The following is a 16,019-nucleotide window of genomic DNA, read 5'->3' as shown; positions in this document are numbered from 1 at the left end:
AGAAACATTAGGTCTTACACTCGTCTGTCGTACAAAATATCCATAAAATCTAATATTTAGTACTCAAGATTTTTTTTTGACGCCAAATTGAAGAATAAAAGAAAAATCTTTGAATGCAGTTTTGTTTCTTTTTAATATATAAAGGAATATCTCCTTTAAGTAAAATGAGCCAACTTAAGGATTTAAGGTAGTTTCCCTCCAGGGCCCGACTTATCTTTCCACACTGTATACTTATTTTCACGTAGGTAGGTATATAAATGACCATAAAATTAAAATCTACGTTGCAAACCTACCTATGCTTTTGTTCATATTTAGGTGAAAAATTGATTAAAACCTAAACGCGAAACGTAACGTAAAATGTGAAACATTATTCGACAAAACATTGCTTAAATGAAACGATTACTCTGCCAAATGGAAATCGTCCAATAATAGTTCTGCGAATTTACACAGAAGCAAACTGAACGGTATGTGAACCAAGAGTCTACGTAACGTTAGTTGACCAGAAGTTACATTGACAAATAAATGACTCTGCGAAACGATGTTCGGCGAATCGTTGTCGGCGAATCGATGATCTGCTAAAAGTTTATCGGAGAATCATTAGGTACCCGGTGTGCACTATAAAGTTCCGGTTTCGGCAGGTATTTATTATAACAAGCGATTTGCTCTGCGATAGAACTAAAATTTGATAAATATTAAATTGGCAACGTGATTTCTTGGTAACTCCGAAGACATTTTCGGTAACGCCAGGGATGTGATAAGTGTCGGTCAAAAGTTGATTCGCGCACGAAACGAAATTTAGCATGGCGCCGTCAAAAAGTAGATAAATTTCTTATGTGTGCTGTACATTTAGGTATCTGAGGGCCTACCGCGAATCACATTCGACGTGTTGCCTTTCTGTCGCACTTGTAAATACGTACGTAAGTGTGACAGGGTTGCAACACGTCGAACGTGGTTCGCGGTAGGCCCTCTGTTTTCCCGGCAAAGGGAAATACGGCGCATCACTATTCGAGTAACCAGACACTCCTAAGCAGAGGGGTTGATTGAAAACGTGCGATATATCCTACTGAACACGATACTCTTTTACGACTCGAGGAAGCATTTGTGAGCAGCGATTCAGTAAAGTGGTGATTTCACTTGGTTTTCGGTTGCATGCCTGAAGAGTTAATGGCAAATGTGGAGCCATGTAGACGATTTTTATTATATTTAGAGTAGATTGAATGAATAATTTTGAACACAACAATAACAAGTAGGTACTTTTGAATAACAAGAGCGTGCGACTTTCAATCCGGAGGTCGCGAGTTCAAACCCATGTATTTACGAAATATCATTTGATATTTAACAGTTGCTTTTCGGTGAAGGAAAACATCGTGAGGAAACCGGACTAATCCCAATAAGGCCTATTTCCCCTCTGAGTTGGAAGGTCAGATGGGAGTCGCTTTCGTAAAAACTAGTTCCTTCTTAATTTGACGAGCCGGGACAAAATACCGGGATAACGCAAGGAAGGAGAAGAAATGAATAAATGTAATGTTTTCAGTTTAACTTTGCTTTATTAATATGAAAATGATTTTCATTATTTTTCAGGCTGGCAGTGCTCAAAGGGGCCCACTGATTACCAGTCCGCCGGACGATATCAGCCTGTCAGTTGTTCGTAACTGTCAAATCTTTCCTTTAACTGACAGGCTGATATTATCGTCCGGCGGACTGGTAATCAGTGGGCCCCTTAACGGATAGAGGTCATGACCATCGTTCCGGGTCATTCCTGATACAGAGGCGGTCTATCGCAATTCAGCGTGACAAATCGCCGAGCATGATGGGCACCTGTGCGTCGCGTCGGGAAGGGCGCGGGACAAGTTTTTTGACTAGGGTTTTATTGTGACTTTGTTTAGTTTAATTCTGATGATAATTAATCATCTGTAACCTAACAGATTGAAATTTCCAAATTAATAACAAAGTCTAACATTCTGATTTGTTACGAAAATGGCAAAATTATAATTTATAAGACATAGGATGACACAATTTCATATTTCCACCAGTTCAGCTCCTTGAAAATCCTAAAATAGTGTTTGCCGCTTTATTTCCTTTATTATTTCCGTACTTATTTTATTACTCCCAAGAATAATGTCTCAAAGAATAAGATAATCCATTAGTATCCCTTTAGAAAACACTTCCATGTAACATACAATTTAAGGAAATGAACGTCATAAACGAATATCTTGGAATTTTTCTAATGACCTGCATTTGAATATATACCTTGTTGCCTTCGTCATAGAAGCGACTTTGACCCGGTGAAATTTTTATGGTATGTGACGTTACTATTTGTTCCTACTCGTTCCGAATTTCTAGTGTAAATTTTATTCGATAGCGTGACGAACGTTCGCGTTTGCGTTATGTGTATTTTTGTATGGGATTTTGAACAGCGCGCCAAGCGGGACGATTTGGAAACTCAAAAGCCCATACATAATGATATTTAACGCTAACGCATACGTCACGTCACGCTATAGAATTAAATTTACACTAGGGGTATCGATATTATGAATCAAACTAATATTAAAGACCTGTAAGACAGAGAAGTAATATTCGCCAATATCTAGTCTGTTATGTCAAATCATCATGTCATTATCTCCGAGGAAATTCTGAGGTAGGTACAGTCTGTTCGGAAAGAGAAGAGTCTTGAAATGTATTGAGCCCCATACATTCCATGACCCTTCTCTTTCCGCACAGACTTTATTATTGGATAATCTCCAATCTGCTCTGAAGGCAGGAAGTTGGGTATTGTGAGGGATAACATGCAAAAGAAGAAAGAAGGTAGGAAGCTGAGTATTGTGAGGGATAACATGCTGCGAAGATAATTCTCAGCATCATTCCTGGAGACCGTGCGAAGTGGATAGGGACGAAGTCGGAAAGCGGACGCTAGGCTCCGAAGTAATAGCTGTGGATGCAACCAGGATTAAACGCTAAGATAGAGGGAATATTTTACTTGGGTTAACTTTTTGGACGCCAATGACGGATATATCCGCACCGTAAATCCAACGCCAAAGACTGAATAATCCGCCACAGACCACAGAGCAACACCGACCTACGTGCATATGCATAAAGTTCAATTTCCGTTTTGACACTTCGATGACGTGACAGCTTTTGTGTTTGACACGGCGTCGAAAAGGTTAAAAGCAGCTATTTCGTTTAAAATGTCAAGACTTATATCTTTTATGCCGGGGCCACACTATCGGGAAACGGCGGGAAATGCCGTTGATTATCATGACCGTATGAAAAACGTCCATTATCGCGATAATCAACGGCGTTTCCCGCCGTTTCCCGTTAGTGTGGCCCCGGCATAAAAAAATATAAGTCTTGGGAAATTCAGAAACCGATAGTAAGAGCTCCAACCCATGAATGTCTGTAATTCGCTATATTTTTCTACAATCTGAATGGAGCTGCGAATGTCTGCACTCGTGCCGTAGCCAATTTAATAATGCCGCCTTGTAAGCCGTTTTACATCCCCCACCACCTAGAGGCTATGAAAAGATTTCCCCTTTACTGCGCTAAGGGTGTAACTTGACGCGAACTATTGGGGGTTACAACCTTTTTAGTAAGAGAAGAACATGTGTGAGTGTTCTTTTGTCGTGAGAGATTTATTTAGGATAGATACTTGTGTTTGGTTTGATAAAATTACTATTACCAAATGCAAGTTATTACAACAAGTCAAATATAAGACCTAAGCATACCTACATAATTTATGTAAATCGAACGAAGTGTCAAAATTGCAGCGAACTGGAAAAGTGCACACCCATGAATTACGTTCGTAAAGCGGGTATGCACTTTTGCAGCAACTCCTTTGCCTATATCACATGCCCACTTGCACCATTCCACTAACCCGGGGTTAACCGGTTAAACCTGGAGTTACCATGGTTACCAGTACAATTTGGCACTGGATTAACGGTTTAACCGGTTAACCCCGGGTTAGTGGGATGGTGCAAGTGGGCCTTACGGTTTAGGGCCGATACAGACGGACTGCAACCCCACTGCAATTTGTATGGCAACTGCACGCCGACGTTGCAGTGGGCGTGCAGTTCCCATACAAATTACAGTCGGGTTACAGTCCGTCTGTGCCGTCCTTTACAGGCCTTACGGTTGTTACGCGATCTGGAGCAGAACTCGGTTTATATCACAAGATATTCTTTATAGCGGTTCGCGCAAACCATGCTTTTCTGCCCGATTCGAACTTTAAGATACGTCAATTAATAGATCTAGATGTGTCAGTGTCAAAAGTGACGTTTTTGTTTGAAGAAACGTCACATTTGACACTGACATATCTAATCCATATCGTTTCTAGATCTATTAACTGACGTATCTTAAAGTTCGAATCGGGCCGTTTGAATCCCGTCGAAGAATAAAATATGAAATAACGCTTTAAAACGTCAACAGCGCGCAGATAGTGTCGTAAAAGTGCCCTAAACGCCTGTTTCGCGTTCTCGCGTTCATTTGTTTATCACTTTATCCATTGCTGCTACAATCACTTGGCGAGCGAGAGCGAAATCAATCATCAATCGTGGTAATCAAATCAAATCAAATAATTTATTTCAGAATAAAATTCCATATACATTCCATTTACAATAAAATTAAAATTAACTAAAACTATAATTGAATTAAATATGTTAGTAACATTAGGTAATTCTTAAAAAACTATGTTAGCACACAATATACAAATTATTAGAGAAATATGAAAACACTTAATTAAATTTATTTCCCACTGTGGTATGGAGTTGAATCCATCGCCGCAGTATCGGGGAGTCCCACCTCTCGGCCAGTGTTTGTAGGATGGTGTTCGTGGAGCCGCGCACACGTCTCATCATCGAGGCGTTAATATGAAAACCATAATGTCAATATGCAGACCACGTTTGTATGGAGAAACGGTCGTCCCCTTTTTAGGGTTCCGTACCCAAAGGGTAAAACGGGACCCTATTACTAAGACTTCGCTGTCCGTCCGTCCGTCCGTCCGTCCGTCCGTCCGTCCGTCCGTCCGTCTGTCACCAGGCTGTATCTCACGAACCGTGATAGCTAGACAGTTGAAATTTTCACAGATGATGTATTTCTGTTGCCGCTATAACAACAAATACTAAAAACAGAATAAAATAAAGATTTAAATGGGGCTCCCATACAACAAACGTGATTTTTGACCAAAGTTAAGCAACGTCGGGAGTGGTCAGTACTTGGATGGGTGACCGTTTTTTTTTTGCTTTTTTTTTCGTTTTTTTTTTGCATTATGGTACGGAACCCTTCGTGCGCGAGTCCGACTCGCACTTGCCCGGTTTTTTCTTAAGTAATAACACTGTCCTGTGCTCGGCAAGCATTGTGAATATCCAGCTCAAACGGGGGCGTCGTAAAAGTCCAATCTGTATATTGCGTGGCCCCGTCGGGCAATCAGGGGGCGCAGATGAAAAATTTATCAACGAAAAACGTGGAATTTTGCGTTATGTAGTTTTGCTCTGTCTGTTTATTCTTTGGTTGGTTATCAGCACTTACTATACCTACTATACCTACGTCAAATATGTAATCATGTATGTGTGTGATATGTAATAAAGGTAGTCATACCGGGTGTGTCCTGTAATAGGTACGAGCAAAAAATTAAACTGTAGGCTGTACGTACGTACCTACTCTTCAAACTGACCGATATTTGTTAAGCGACTTTTAAAAATAACTTACTGTATTTTTATTTTTAGCACACTTCACAGTTTATTCTAAGACTTAATGTAGATACCTATTGCCAATTTTGTTTTATTTAAAGCGTGACTACCTAAAATCTTTAAAGCGTGATAGGCCAAAGGTATGGCGCCATCGCTCAAAAAGGCGCAATACCTTTGGCCTATACTCGAGTAGGTGGCGACACTATTTGAAATTTAACAAATTTAACACAAATCAGTGAAAGAATAAGGATCAAAGTCAAATGGCGTTCTATAAAATTTAATCACGTGTCGAAAGATGGCAGTAAATTTACTGTGACTACAGAATTTACTTCAACAATACGCCTCTATTTAAATTATCTTTGGTTGTATGAATAAAAAATACTAACTCTTAAGTACGCGTGTAATATGGCGATTGTCCACTTTTAGTGTTTAGTAGTAACGCTTTGGTTTACTGCGACATAAACGCGTATTGCTTGTGTCAGCGCAACCTAACGTGTATATATAGGCAGGCATTTAGAGAATATACGTTCTTATACTATCACACATAAGGTGTTTGACTTCTACTCCCATCACCCGCTCGAAACCATATACATAACTACTACTCTCCTGTTATTTGATGGCGACCCAGACCAGCGAACCAACGAACTAATACTCAAGAAAGAAGAAAGAATCTACCAAGACTACAACCCAGATAACCAATCACACTTTCAACGCAAGAATCCACGCAGTCAGAACCAACCACCATTAAGAACCAAGAAAAAAGAAGAACCACCCAACATCAAAAAACGGAAACCAAGTTAAGAAGAGAAATCAAGAAGAGCGAAGATCGAAGAGCGTTGTCCAGGGTTTCCCGGCTCGCAAACCAAGAGGTGTCCAGGGTTATCCCGGCCCACCATAATCATCGGAAGCAGAGCCAGCCAGCCATATGAAGCGTCAAGCGAGTGCCACGTGGAGGTGCCAGCTCGCCAGGCCGCGTCAATAGCTGCCAAGAATGCCGGTCGCGAACTCGCACCGGACCGGACGAAGACGAAGCCGAGGACGGCCAGCCACGCAGCAATAGGATGTAAATCCTACGTGTAATTTAGTATTTTATTTAATTTTCTCTAAAAGCCAGCATTTTTTTTTCCAATTCAGTAGCAGTCATATTTAAATCATGCATAATTATTAAAGGTTGTCGCTAAACTCAATTTCGTTTCGAGCATAAATAATTTTCATAAGAAGTCATAATATAATATAAAAATTAAAAGCGTCGAATAGTGTCCTCAATTATGTATGTTGCAATTTGCAGCGCGTGCCACACGTTGTGCGCACGTCGACAGAAAACTTAACTAGGCCGCGAGACTTTGCCGCGAGTTAGAATATTTTAATAAGCGATGAATGAAATTTGATACTTACATCGCATAACGATTAAGTAATAAACAACTCAATTCAATAAAATTATTTAAGTAATTGTTTTTGAGTAACGATTAGCTTCTTGTCGGACTGATCACCTGATATACAGCGAAAGTTTGATTTATTACATAATTTTTTTTTGAATTTTGGAAGTTAAATAAAAGTGTTTATTTTATAAAAAACCTTACAGTACGGTACAAGTTTGAGAAGTTTTAAGGAGTTTAATAGGCACATTCGTACAATGTGACCTTATAGCTAGAGCACTAGTCCTTCGTACTTGATCATAGTGTGATATACAGTATCCTCCGTGAAAGTTGTAGGAGACATTTAAGTCTTAATGTATTTGTGTCTCTAGGTACAGGCAGAGCCGTACAGCCTGGCCTGATATGCCGCTATTATTGTGTTTTAGGGTGACCATGCCCTCGGGTAGCCAATCCCGCGTGTAGTTATGAAGTTCGGGTACGCACGGGAGCGTAGCCTATGATGTATTGATTATAGGGTGACCATGCCCTGGGTAACCATTCCCATTAATTATGTTAGGAGCTTAGGACTCCGTCTTAATACGGCATTAGTTATTTTTATTACGAGATTTATAGGGTACCGTAACTATAAACAGCGAGAATGAATATTTTAAAGTTGAATACCAAATGTTTTTAAATGTTTTAAAGTTGAATAGTAAATGTTTTAAAGATGAAGAGTAGGTAAATGTTTTTAAAGAACGAGATTTATATTTTATGAGAAAAGCAAGTAAATTAATATTTTAACGTTTGAGAGATGATAACATTTTAAGTGAAGATAATATTTTCTTATTAAAAGATAACGATATTTTTTTACAAGGACTACGACATTAATACGACACATAAAGTCAAGCTAAATAAAGATTGTTTGCATTATACCTATATAATTTATTAACATTTTTTTTATTGATTTCAGAAAAAATTGTAAACAAGTAACATGCGTTTAAATTTTTTCTTCTGCCACCCCGGCGGTGACAGGAACTTTCGGGGGAGGTGTAATATGGCGATTGTCCACTTTTAGTGTTTAGCAGTAACGCTTTGGTTTACTGCGACATAAACGCGTATTGCTTGTGTCGGCGCAACCTAACGTGTATATATAGGCAGGCATTTAGAGAATATACGTTCTTATACTATCACACATAAGGTGTTTGACTTCTACTCCCATCACCCGCTAGAAACCATAAACAACAAGTACTATATATTGTTATTTGACGCGGTTGTTTTATGTGATAAGCGCAACATTGAATGAAATATGACATGACATTGCGCAGACCGCTGCGTTTACCGCGTAAAACAATATAGTGTCATATTAACTCACATTTATAGACGGGTCTATGGCGAATTTACTGTATAGTTATCATACAGTTAAGCTAGGTTCACACGGCAACGTCCTGCACGTTTTTTCACGTATTCGATTTTAAACGTACAACCAGTCGGGTGTTCACATGGTAGATTTTCATTCGTTTAAAATCCGTTTTCACGCCGAATAGCGACAGTTTTCACGCAGTTGTCGAAGTGGGCAGACAACTGCGTGAAAACTGTCGCTATTCGGCGTGAAAACGGATTTTAAACGAATGAAAATCTACTGTGTGAACACCCGACTGGTTGTACGTTTAAAATCGAATACGTGAAAAAACGTGCAGGACGTTGCCGTGTGAACCTAGCCTTAGTCGTCCTACCCCGTCGCCCCCGTACCGCGCAGGCGAGGTCTCATTTAAGCGGTCGGTCTCTAGCCGCGACCACGACCAGTGAAACCTATGTCGAAACGTCGGTACCTAAATAAAAGTAATAACATAAATTCGCGATAGACCCGTCTATAAATGTGAGTTAACACATTCAGTGCCAGCCCGTGCTACGCGCTACGAGCGTAGCCGATAACACGGGAAAAACCGTATGTAGCGAAAAGCGCCTACGAACAGTGAACTCCCCTAGGGAGTCGCTGGCAGTTAAAGTGTTAATATGTATTCAAAATGCGAAAGTTTTAAATATAATTCGGTCTTAACATGTCGATTATTGGTGGTGGTGTTTACGCTAGTTCGCTCACTGCCCCATTTCACAGTTTAAGTATGTATAAATAAATAATCATGGTCCTCATGGTACATTTTTTTTTAATTTATTTAGAAAACCAAACAGTCATATAAACATATCAACATAGTACATATTTGACTTATAGCTTATGCTAATAGTGAACAAGAAGGCGATATAAAATTACTTTTTAATTGCGATTGAGCCCAACAATAATATCTACGTTAACGAACATCAACTGCCCCAACTGTCATCTTGACATCTCTCTTCCCAGCCCGGATTCCACCAACTCCTGAAATGAGGATACGTGGACTCCATCGTCACCATATTCTCATCATTGAGCGCCGAGCACAAGTTGCACACGTCCTCTTTTTGTTCTGGCTCGGAGTACTTGTAGTGGTTCCGCCATCGGAAGAACTCGTGGTACTTGCTCGGGTTGGCTATGATGTCCGCCATGACGCGGGCCAGGGACTCTGGCTCGTGAAGACGGGCGTCGATGTAGGAGCCGGGCGGGAGGAACCTGCGGAAAGGTGGCACTTTACAGTAGATGTCGCTATTTACCTGTGACATGCAAAAGTAAAGTGATTTAAAAATGGTAAACTCGTATCTCCTATAACTGACACAAGCTCATTGCAGAGATCACTCGTTTGTCCTGCATGAGATGAGTTCTAAAAACGGTACCTAACAAAACTTCCCATTCCGTGCCCTTTTTTTAAATTATTTAAACTACTTAAAATTGATTATTTTGTGAGGATTCTAATGAAGAGTATTGTATCGGAGTGTTTATCAAAATAAAGAGATACAATTTATTAGTTGGACTGCCAATAAGTTGGCTAATTTATTTTACAAGCTGCAACTTTACCTACTGTTTTTATTGGACTAAAAGTGATAACTGTACCTGGTGTAGTTGGATCCTCCTAGCACAATCGGCACTGCGTCATTATTCAACGCGGTGAGCAACTTCTCTGTCACATAGTCCTCCGCGAAGGAATTCTCAAAGGAAAGATAGAAGTAATAAACAGAGGACACCCTAGCCCAACACTTATCTTTCTCATACCAGTGGCAAATGAACGTACCACACCTTCCGTATATGTCTACGGTCAACTCATAAGGTTGCAACGCCTTCTGAAGTGACTTCACATAATTCTCTCTCTTACTTCTAGTGATGCAGTGAGACACAAACCAAGCTGCCGCCTTTTTCTTACTTTTTAACTTCTCTTTTAACGTGTCATCAATTTCTTTCATATCTTTAACCCAGTCCATGTCTATTCGAGGTCCAACGTGTACGCCATTCATATCCCTTATATAAATATATGAGTACATTACGTCAGAGTTCAGCTTGTAAGTGGATGTCCAGTTGAAAAAGTTGTCCCACCAAGGGTTGCAGATCGGTTGGTTCGTAGACGACTCAGTATTGAGGAAGATGTATTTCTGATGAGTCGATCTTTGCTGGGGCAGCTTTGACGCATTTACGTACTTCAAGTTTCTTCCATTAAAAGCTATGGCGACGAATTTTGTGAGGTCTCCCTTGAAATATCCTCTGTCCGCAGTCACATAACAATTTGTAAACTTACACTTGTTCCTAATAAATGCGATTTGTCCTGTTCCAAAATAGGTGAACGGATGAACGCTTTTTCGTGTCCAAAGCAATATGTACTTACGGCCATTACGGTCAAGTTCATTATACCAGTTCATGTATATTATGAATACAAAGAAATCAAAACATAGCAATACAAAAAATATCTTTGTAAAACCAACTTTAATCATTGTGCTTTGTAATAGCAAATTTTCGTTTAATAAACTTATAATTTAATTCAATCGTTATTGTCTCCAATAATTTTTTTTTTTATTTTACTGTTTGTTCTGTCATATTATTTTTTAGCACAATTTTGTCCAATCTTGTTTGACGGGCACAAAATAACAGTGCTGTTTGACGTCTTGGCCTGCAATGATAGAATAGAAAACGTTCAAGACAAACCTGACCATTGTCTATTTACTAGGGCTGCAGTACAATCTTGTAAAACCAACTTTAATCATTGTGCTTTGTAATAGCAAATTTTCGTTTAATAAACTTATAATTTAATTCAATCGTTATTGTCTCCAATATTTTTTTTTTTTATTTTACTGTTTGTTCTGTCATATTATTTTTTAGCACAATTTTGTCCAATCTTGTTTGACGGGCACAAAATAACAGTGCTGTTTGACGTCTTGGCCTGCAATGATAGAATAGAAAACGTTCAAGACAAACCTGACCATTGTCTATTTACTAGGGCTGCAGTACAATCAGTTGAGATAACGTATGAGAAAAATTATTGAATATGAGTAAGTCATTTGAATGTCGCTAGTTAAAGATTCGCTATTTCAAACTTAAACTGAATTTATAGATGATCAAGAAAATCTTGTCAGTAGAAAAAAGCGCGATATTCAAATTTTCTATGGGACGATATCCTTTCGCGCCTACATTTTTAAAATTTGCCACGTTTTTTTACTGACAAGATCTGCTTGACCCAGTATAGCAAATAACAAGGGCACTTTTAGGGCCGATAAAGACGGACTACCCGACTGCAATTCCCTCCAAATCCTTCCATTCAATATCAGATTTTATTTCAGTCTGTACATCTTCCAAATATGTCTGACGGACACATCTGTACGTATCTCTAGCTTATGTGGGTAGTACCTACATACGTACATCGAGTTATCTTAGTTGGTGGACTAACAAAAGTATTAGTTAGGGAGGCGAGGTAGCTAAATGGCGTAATTCAACGGCGCCGTCGAGACCTATCAAAATCGAAAGATAAAATAATTTCGAAAAGAAAAGCTCGTATGGCAAAAACCATTTTAGCGGTGGGTTTGGCGTGTACGGTTTTTCAAAAATGTTAAAAAAAACAGTTACTTGGGCATTCTCGAGCGCGTCAGATATTCATACTACGTATGCCCCGAGTGCCTCTGATAACAACGGTATACTAATCTGCCGGTTTGCGTGGTGGGGGTAGGCATATAAAGTAGTCAAAAATGCAAAAAAAAAAATTTACTCGAGCGCGTCAGATTTTTGGAAGGGGTGTTAAGTAGGCCCCAAGGAAGCTTCCTTTAAAAAAACTGACGATTTCGGCGTGACGATAAGTTACGATGAATTTTTGAAAATGCAAAAAAAAAAAGTTTTTTTGAAATACTCGAGCGCGTCAGATTTTCATAGGGGAGGTTTATCTCGGTATCCTGAAAGCATATTTTTTTAATCTGACAAAAATGTTGGTGGGTTCTCTTAATCTGACCGAAAAAGGTTTTTTGGTTTCTTTTTTTTCCTTTCTTTCTCCTTGATAAAACGGGGAATTTAAGAATGACAATAAAATTACCTTTTTTGTTTATTTAAACTTTTTTTTTGTAAAATGTATCGTTCGCGACTTATATGCCGCAACGCGTTCTTAGGAAGACGAAATGGCTCCTCCACACTTCCGGTCATGCGGAAACCGGCAGATTTTGTATTTTTAGTAAGTTTTAGATTATATTCTTCAAAATAAAAAATAAAAAAATCGCGCTCGAGAATGCCGGATTAACGTTTTTTTTTTTACAAGTTCGCGACCCTATAACTCGGCGGCGTCAAGGACTTATCGTCAGATTAGTTAAATTTAGTCTTTAAACACTAAAATCAACCCCCAATATCTTAATCTGAGGCGCTCGAGTATTTCAGACTATCCATTTTTTTTTACTAATCTGATCGTCTATCCTAGGCGCGCGTCACTACATATAGAGCTAAATACTTTACAAGGTTGTTCTATTAGGTCTAAGGTATCTCTCATATCTTAAACTGCCACGCTCGAGTATTGCCGAAAATTCCCCTATTCGCCTCCCTAACTATATGTACTTAGTACAGAATATACAGAGAAAGCGGTTTAAGCGGTCGCCTGTGTGATTGTCCTTCAAATATCACTCAGGTTCTTCTTAAGCGTGAACGAGATAGAATTGGTAAGAACTCGAGTCTTTTAAGTCTAAATTTGAAGAACTCCACTCGTTATATTACGCGACTGTGCTGAAAATACTTTTAAGTCCATTATTGAGTGTTTTAAGTGCAACTAAAAAGGACTCGAGTCTTCGAATTTTATCTACAAGAAAGAAAATTTTGATTTTTTTATGATTTGTGCATATAGCCTTTTAGAAAACTTTTGTATATAATTTGACAGTTCGCTTTAAAGGGCCTCAAGTCTTTACAAAAGACTTAGGTCTCGATAAGGACTCAAGTTTCGACTTAATGACTACCGAGTCGAGTCTTACAGCAGAGGACTCAAAAGACTTGAATCTTAACCAACATTAGAGCGAGACGGCTGCGCGTGCCCAGGATCGCGGATATCTTGTTTTTGGATTTAATTTTTTTGTAAGTTTCAACAAAAATGTAATGGATGAGTTCGATCAAAAATAAAATTACGCCCATTTGAAATCAAATTTGATATTTTTAGCTTTTGTGCAAAAATAATTATACATTTTAAGATGCGCTTTAGACCTAGTTGTTTAGGTGATTTTTTTAAATCGACCGAAGTTCAAGAAATCAGGTTTCGAATCGATGAAGTTACCTAGGTACTAGAGAAAGGCCGCAAGACTGTTGATTTTGGCAACCGTAGGTATTGTGATCTAAAAAAACCGCTATGATTTCTCAAAAACAATGCTGGCTGAACCTACTGCACCATAACTAGCATAGAATGAGTTAACGACTTAAATGTTTTTACCTATTGTATTTCGTTGTATCAATAAAAAATACTAACTTTTGAGTGCGCGGTTGATTTGTGCGATAAATGAAATATAATAGTGCGCTTACCGCTGCGTTTACAGCGTCAAAGAATATACTTACTTACTGCTGTGGCACAACGACCCTAAGTGGATCTTGGCCTCCGACACCAAAGACCGCCATGCTACTCTGTCCAAAGCCGTGTGTGTCAAAGAATATAGTGTCATTAAATTATCAAATGTAAAATGTAATTTTTCCTACATTCTGTTGATCGCATGCGTACAACCCTGCGTTTATCACAAAAAAACAAAATAGCCCGCGTGGTTCGCTCACTGCCCAATTTAATAGTATATATATATATATATATAATCATGTTCATGGCCATATTTCGCTTATGTCATTATTATGCTAATAGTGAACAAATTGGCGATATAAAAATACATTTTAATTGCGATTGAGCCCAACAATAATATCAAGTTAACGAATATCAAGTGCCCCAGCTGTCATCTTGACATCTCTCTTGCCAGTTCGGATTCCACCAACTCCTGAAATGTGGATACGTGGACTCCATCGTTACCATACTCTCATCATTGAGCGCCGAGCACAAGTTGCACACGTCCTCTTTTTGTACTGACTCGGAGTACTTGTAGTGGTTCCGCCATCGGAAGAACTCGTGGTACTTGCTCGGGTTGGCTATGATGTCCGCCATGACGCGGGCCAGGGACTCTGGCTCGTGGAGACGGGCGTCGATGTAGGAGCCGGGCGGGAGGAACCTGCGAAAAGGTGGCACTTTACAGTAGATGTCGCTGTTTACCTGTGACATGCAAAAGTAAAGTGATTTAAAAATGGCAAACTCGTATCTCCTATAACTGACACAAGCTAATTGCAGAGATCACTCGTTTGTCCTGCATGAGATGAGTTCTACAAACGGTACCTAACAAAACTTCCACATTCCGTGCGCTATTAAAATTTACTTAGACTGCTTAAAATTGACTATTTTGTGAGGATTCCTATGAAGAGTATTGTATCGTAGTAATTATCCACATACTTAAATGGATTAAATTTATTAGTAAGACTACACATAAGTTGGCTAATTTATTTTACAAGCTGCAAGTGCCTACTGATTTTTATTGGACTTAAAGTGATAACTGAATACCTGGTGTAGTTGGATCCTCCTAGCACAATCGGCACTGCGTCATTATTCAACGCGGTAAGCAACTTCTCTGTCACATAGTCCTCCGCGAAGGAATTCTCAAAGGAAAGATAGAAGTAATAATTAGAGGACACCATAGCCCAACACTTTTCTTTCTCATACCAGTGGCAAACGCACGTACCACAGCTTCCGTATATGTCTACGGTGAAGTCATAAGGTTCCAATGCCTTTTGAAGTGACTTTACATATTTCTCTCTCTTACTTCTAGTGATGCAGTGAGTTACAAACCAAGCTGCCGCCTTATTCTTACTTTTTAACTTCTCTTTTAACGTGTCGTCAATTTTTTTCATATATTTAACCCAGTCCATGTCTATTCTAGGTCCAACGTGTACGCCATTCATATCCCTTATATAAATATACGAGTACATCACATCAGAGTTCAGCTTGTAAGTGGATGTCCAGTTGAAAAAGTTGTCCCACCAAGGGTTGCAGATCGGTTGGTTCGTTGAAGACTCAGCATTGAAGAAGATGTATTTCTGATGAGTCGATCTTTGCTGGGGCAGCTCTGATGCATTTACGTACTTCAAGTTTCTTCCATTAAAAGCAATGGCGATGAATTTTGTGATGTCTCCCTTGAAATATCCTCTGTCAGCAGTCACATAACAATTTGTAAACTCACACTTGTTCCTAATAAATGCGATTTGTCCTGTTCCAAAATAGTTGAACGGATGAAAGATTTTTGGTGTCCAAAGTAATATATACTTTAGGCCATTACGGTCAAATTTACTAGCAGTATTTTCAATTCTAGGGGTATATTGGTTTGCAAAAGATGAATACGGAACGGGATTATTCAAAGCTTCTTGAATTATCAATTGTTCATCGAGTTCTGTGTTGAAACGTTGACACCAGTTCATGTATATTATGAATACAAAGAAAGCAAAACATAGCAATTCAAAAAATATCTTTGAAAAACCAACTTGTGGTGAACTTAATAGAGTGTATTTCGTCATTGTGCTTTGTAATAAGAAATTTGCGTT

The 16,019-nt window shown here is 38.9% G+C and overlaps 2 protein-coding genes across 2 annotated transcripts; both read right to left on the bottom strand.

The window, feature by feature from the left end:
* Nucleotides 1–9,349: 9,349 nt before the first annotated feature.
* Nucleotides 9,350–10,378, bottom strand: LOC134795160 (alpha-(1,3)-fucosyltransferase C-like). The gene is made up of 2 exons (XM_063766991.1): nucleotides 10,014–10,378; nucleotides 9,350–9,635 (listed from the first exon to the last, which is right to left on the bottom strand). Exons 1-2 carry the CDS (start codon nucleotides 10,376–10,378, stop codon nucleotides 9,350–9,352), a joined length of 651 nt encoding a protein of 216 aa, XP_063623061.1.
* Nucleotides 10,379–14,316: 3,938 nt separating this feature from the next.
* On the bottom strand, nucleotides 14,317–15,948 carry LOC134795159 (alpha-(1,3)-fucosyltransferase C-like). The gene is made up of 2 exons (XM_063766990.1): nucleotides 14,986–15,948; nucleotides 14,317–14,602 (listed from the first exon to the last, which is right to left on the bottom strand). Exons 1-2 carry the CDS (start codon nucleotides 15,894–15,896, stop codon nucleotides 14,317–14,319), a joined length of 1,197 nt encoding a protein of 398 aa, XP_063623060.1. The 5' UTR covers nucleotides 15,897–15,948.
* Between the last annotated feature and the right edge of the window lie 71 nt (nucleotides 15,949–16,019).

The sequence above is a fragment of the Cydia splendana genome, chromosome 11 (genome assembly GCF_910591565.1).
Source record: "Cydia splendana chromosome 11, ilCydSple1.2, whole genome shotgun sequence".
NCBI classification, from domain to species: Eukaryota; Metazoa; Arthropoda; class Insecta; order Lepidoptera; family Tortricidae; genus Cydia; species Cydia splendana.
Note: the sequence above shows the minus strand (reverse complement) of the source record. Positions and strands in the feature narration are given on the sequence as shown.

What these genes read in the sequence shown, in the direction of transcription:
- LOC134795160 (XM_063766991.1), bottom strand. Translation starts at nt 10,378, where the DNA reads ATGGACTGGGTTAAAGATATGAAAGAAATTGATGACACGTTAAAAGAG. An exon ending in GGAGGATCCAACTACACCAG is followed by an intron (nt 9,636 to 10,013) that starts GTACAGTTATCA and finishes ACCTTTCCGCAG; the next exon opens with GTTCCTCCCGCCCGGCTCCT.
- LOC134795159 (XM_063766990.1), bottom strand. Translation starts at nt 15,896, where the DNA reads ATGAACTGGTGTCAACGTTTCAACACAGAACTCGATGAACAATTGATA. An exon ending in GGAGGATCCAACTACACCAG is followed by an intron (nt 14,603 to 14,985) that starts GTATTCAGTTAT and finishes ACCTTTTCGCAG; the next exon opens with GTTCCTCCCGCCCGGCTCCT.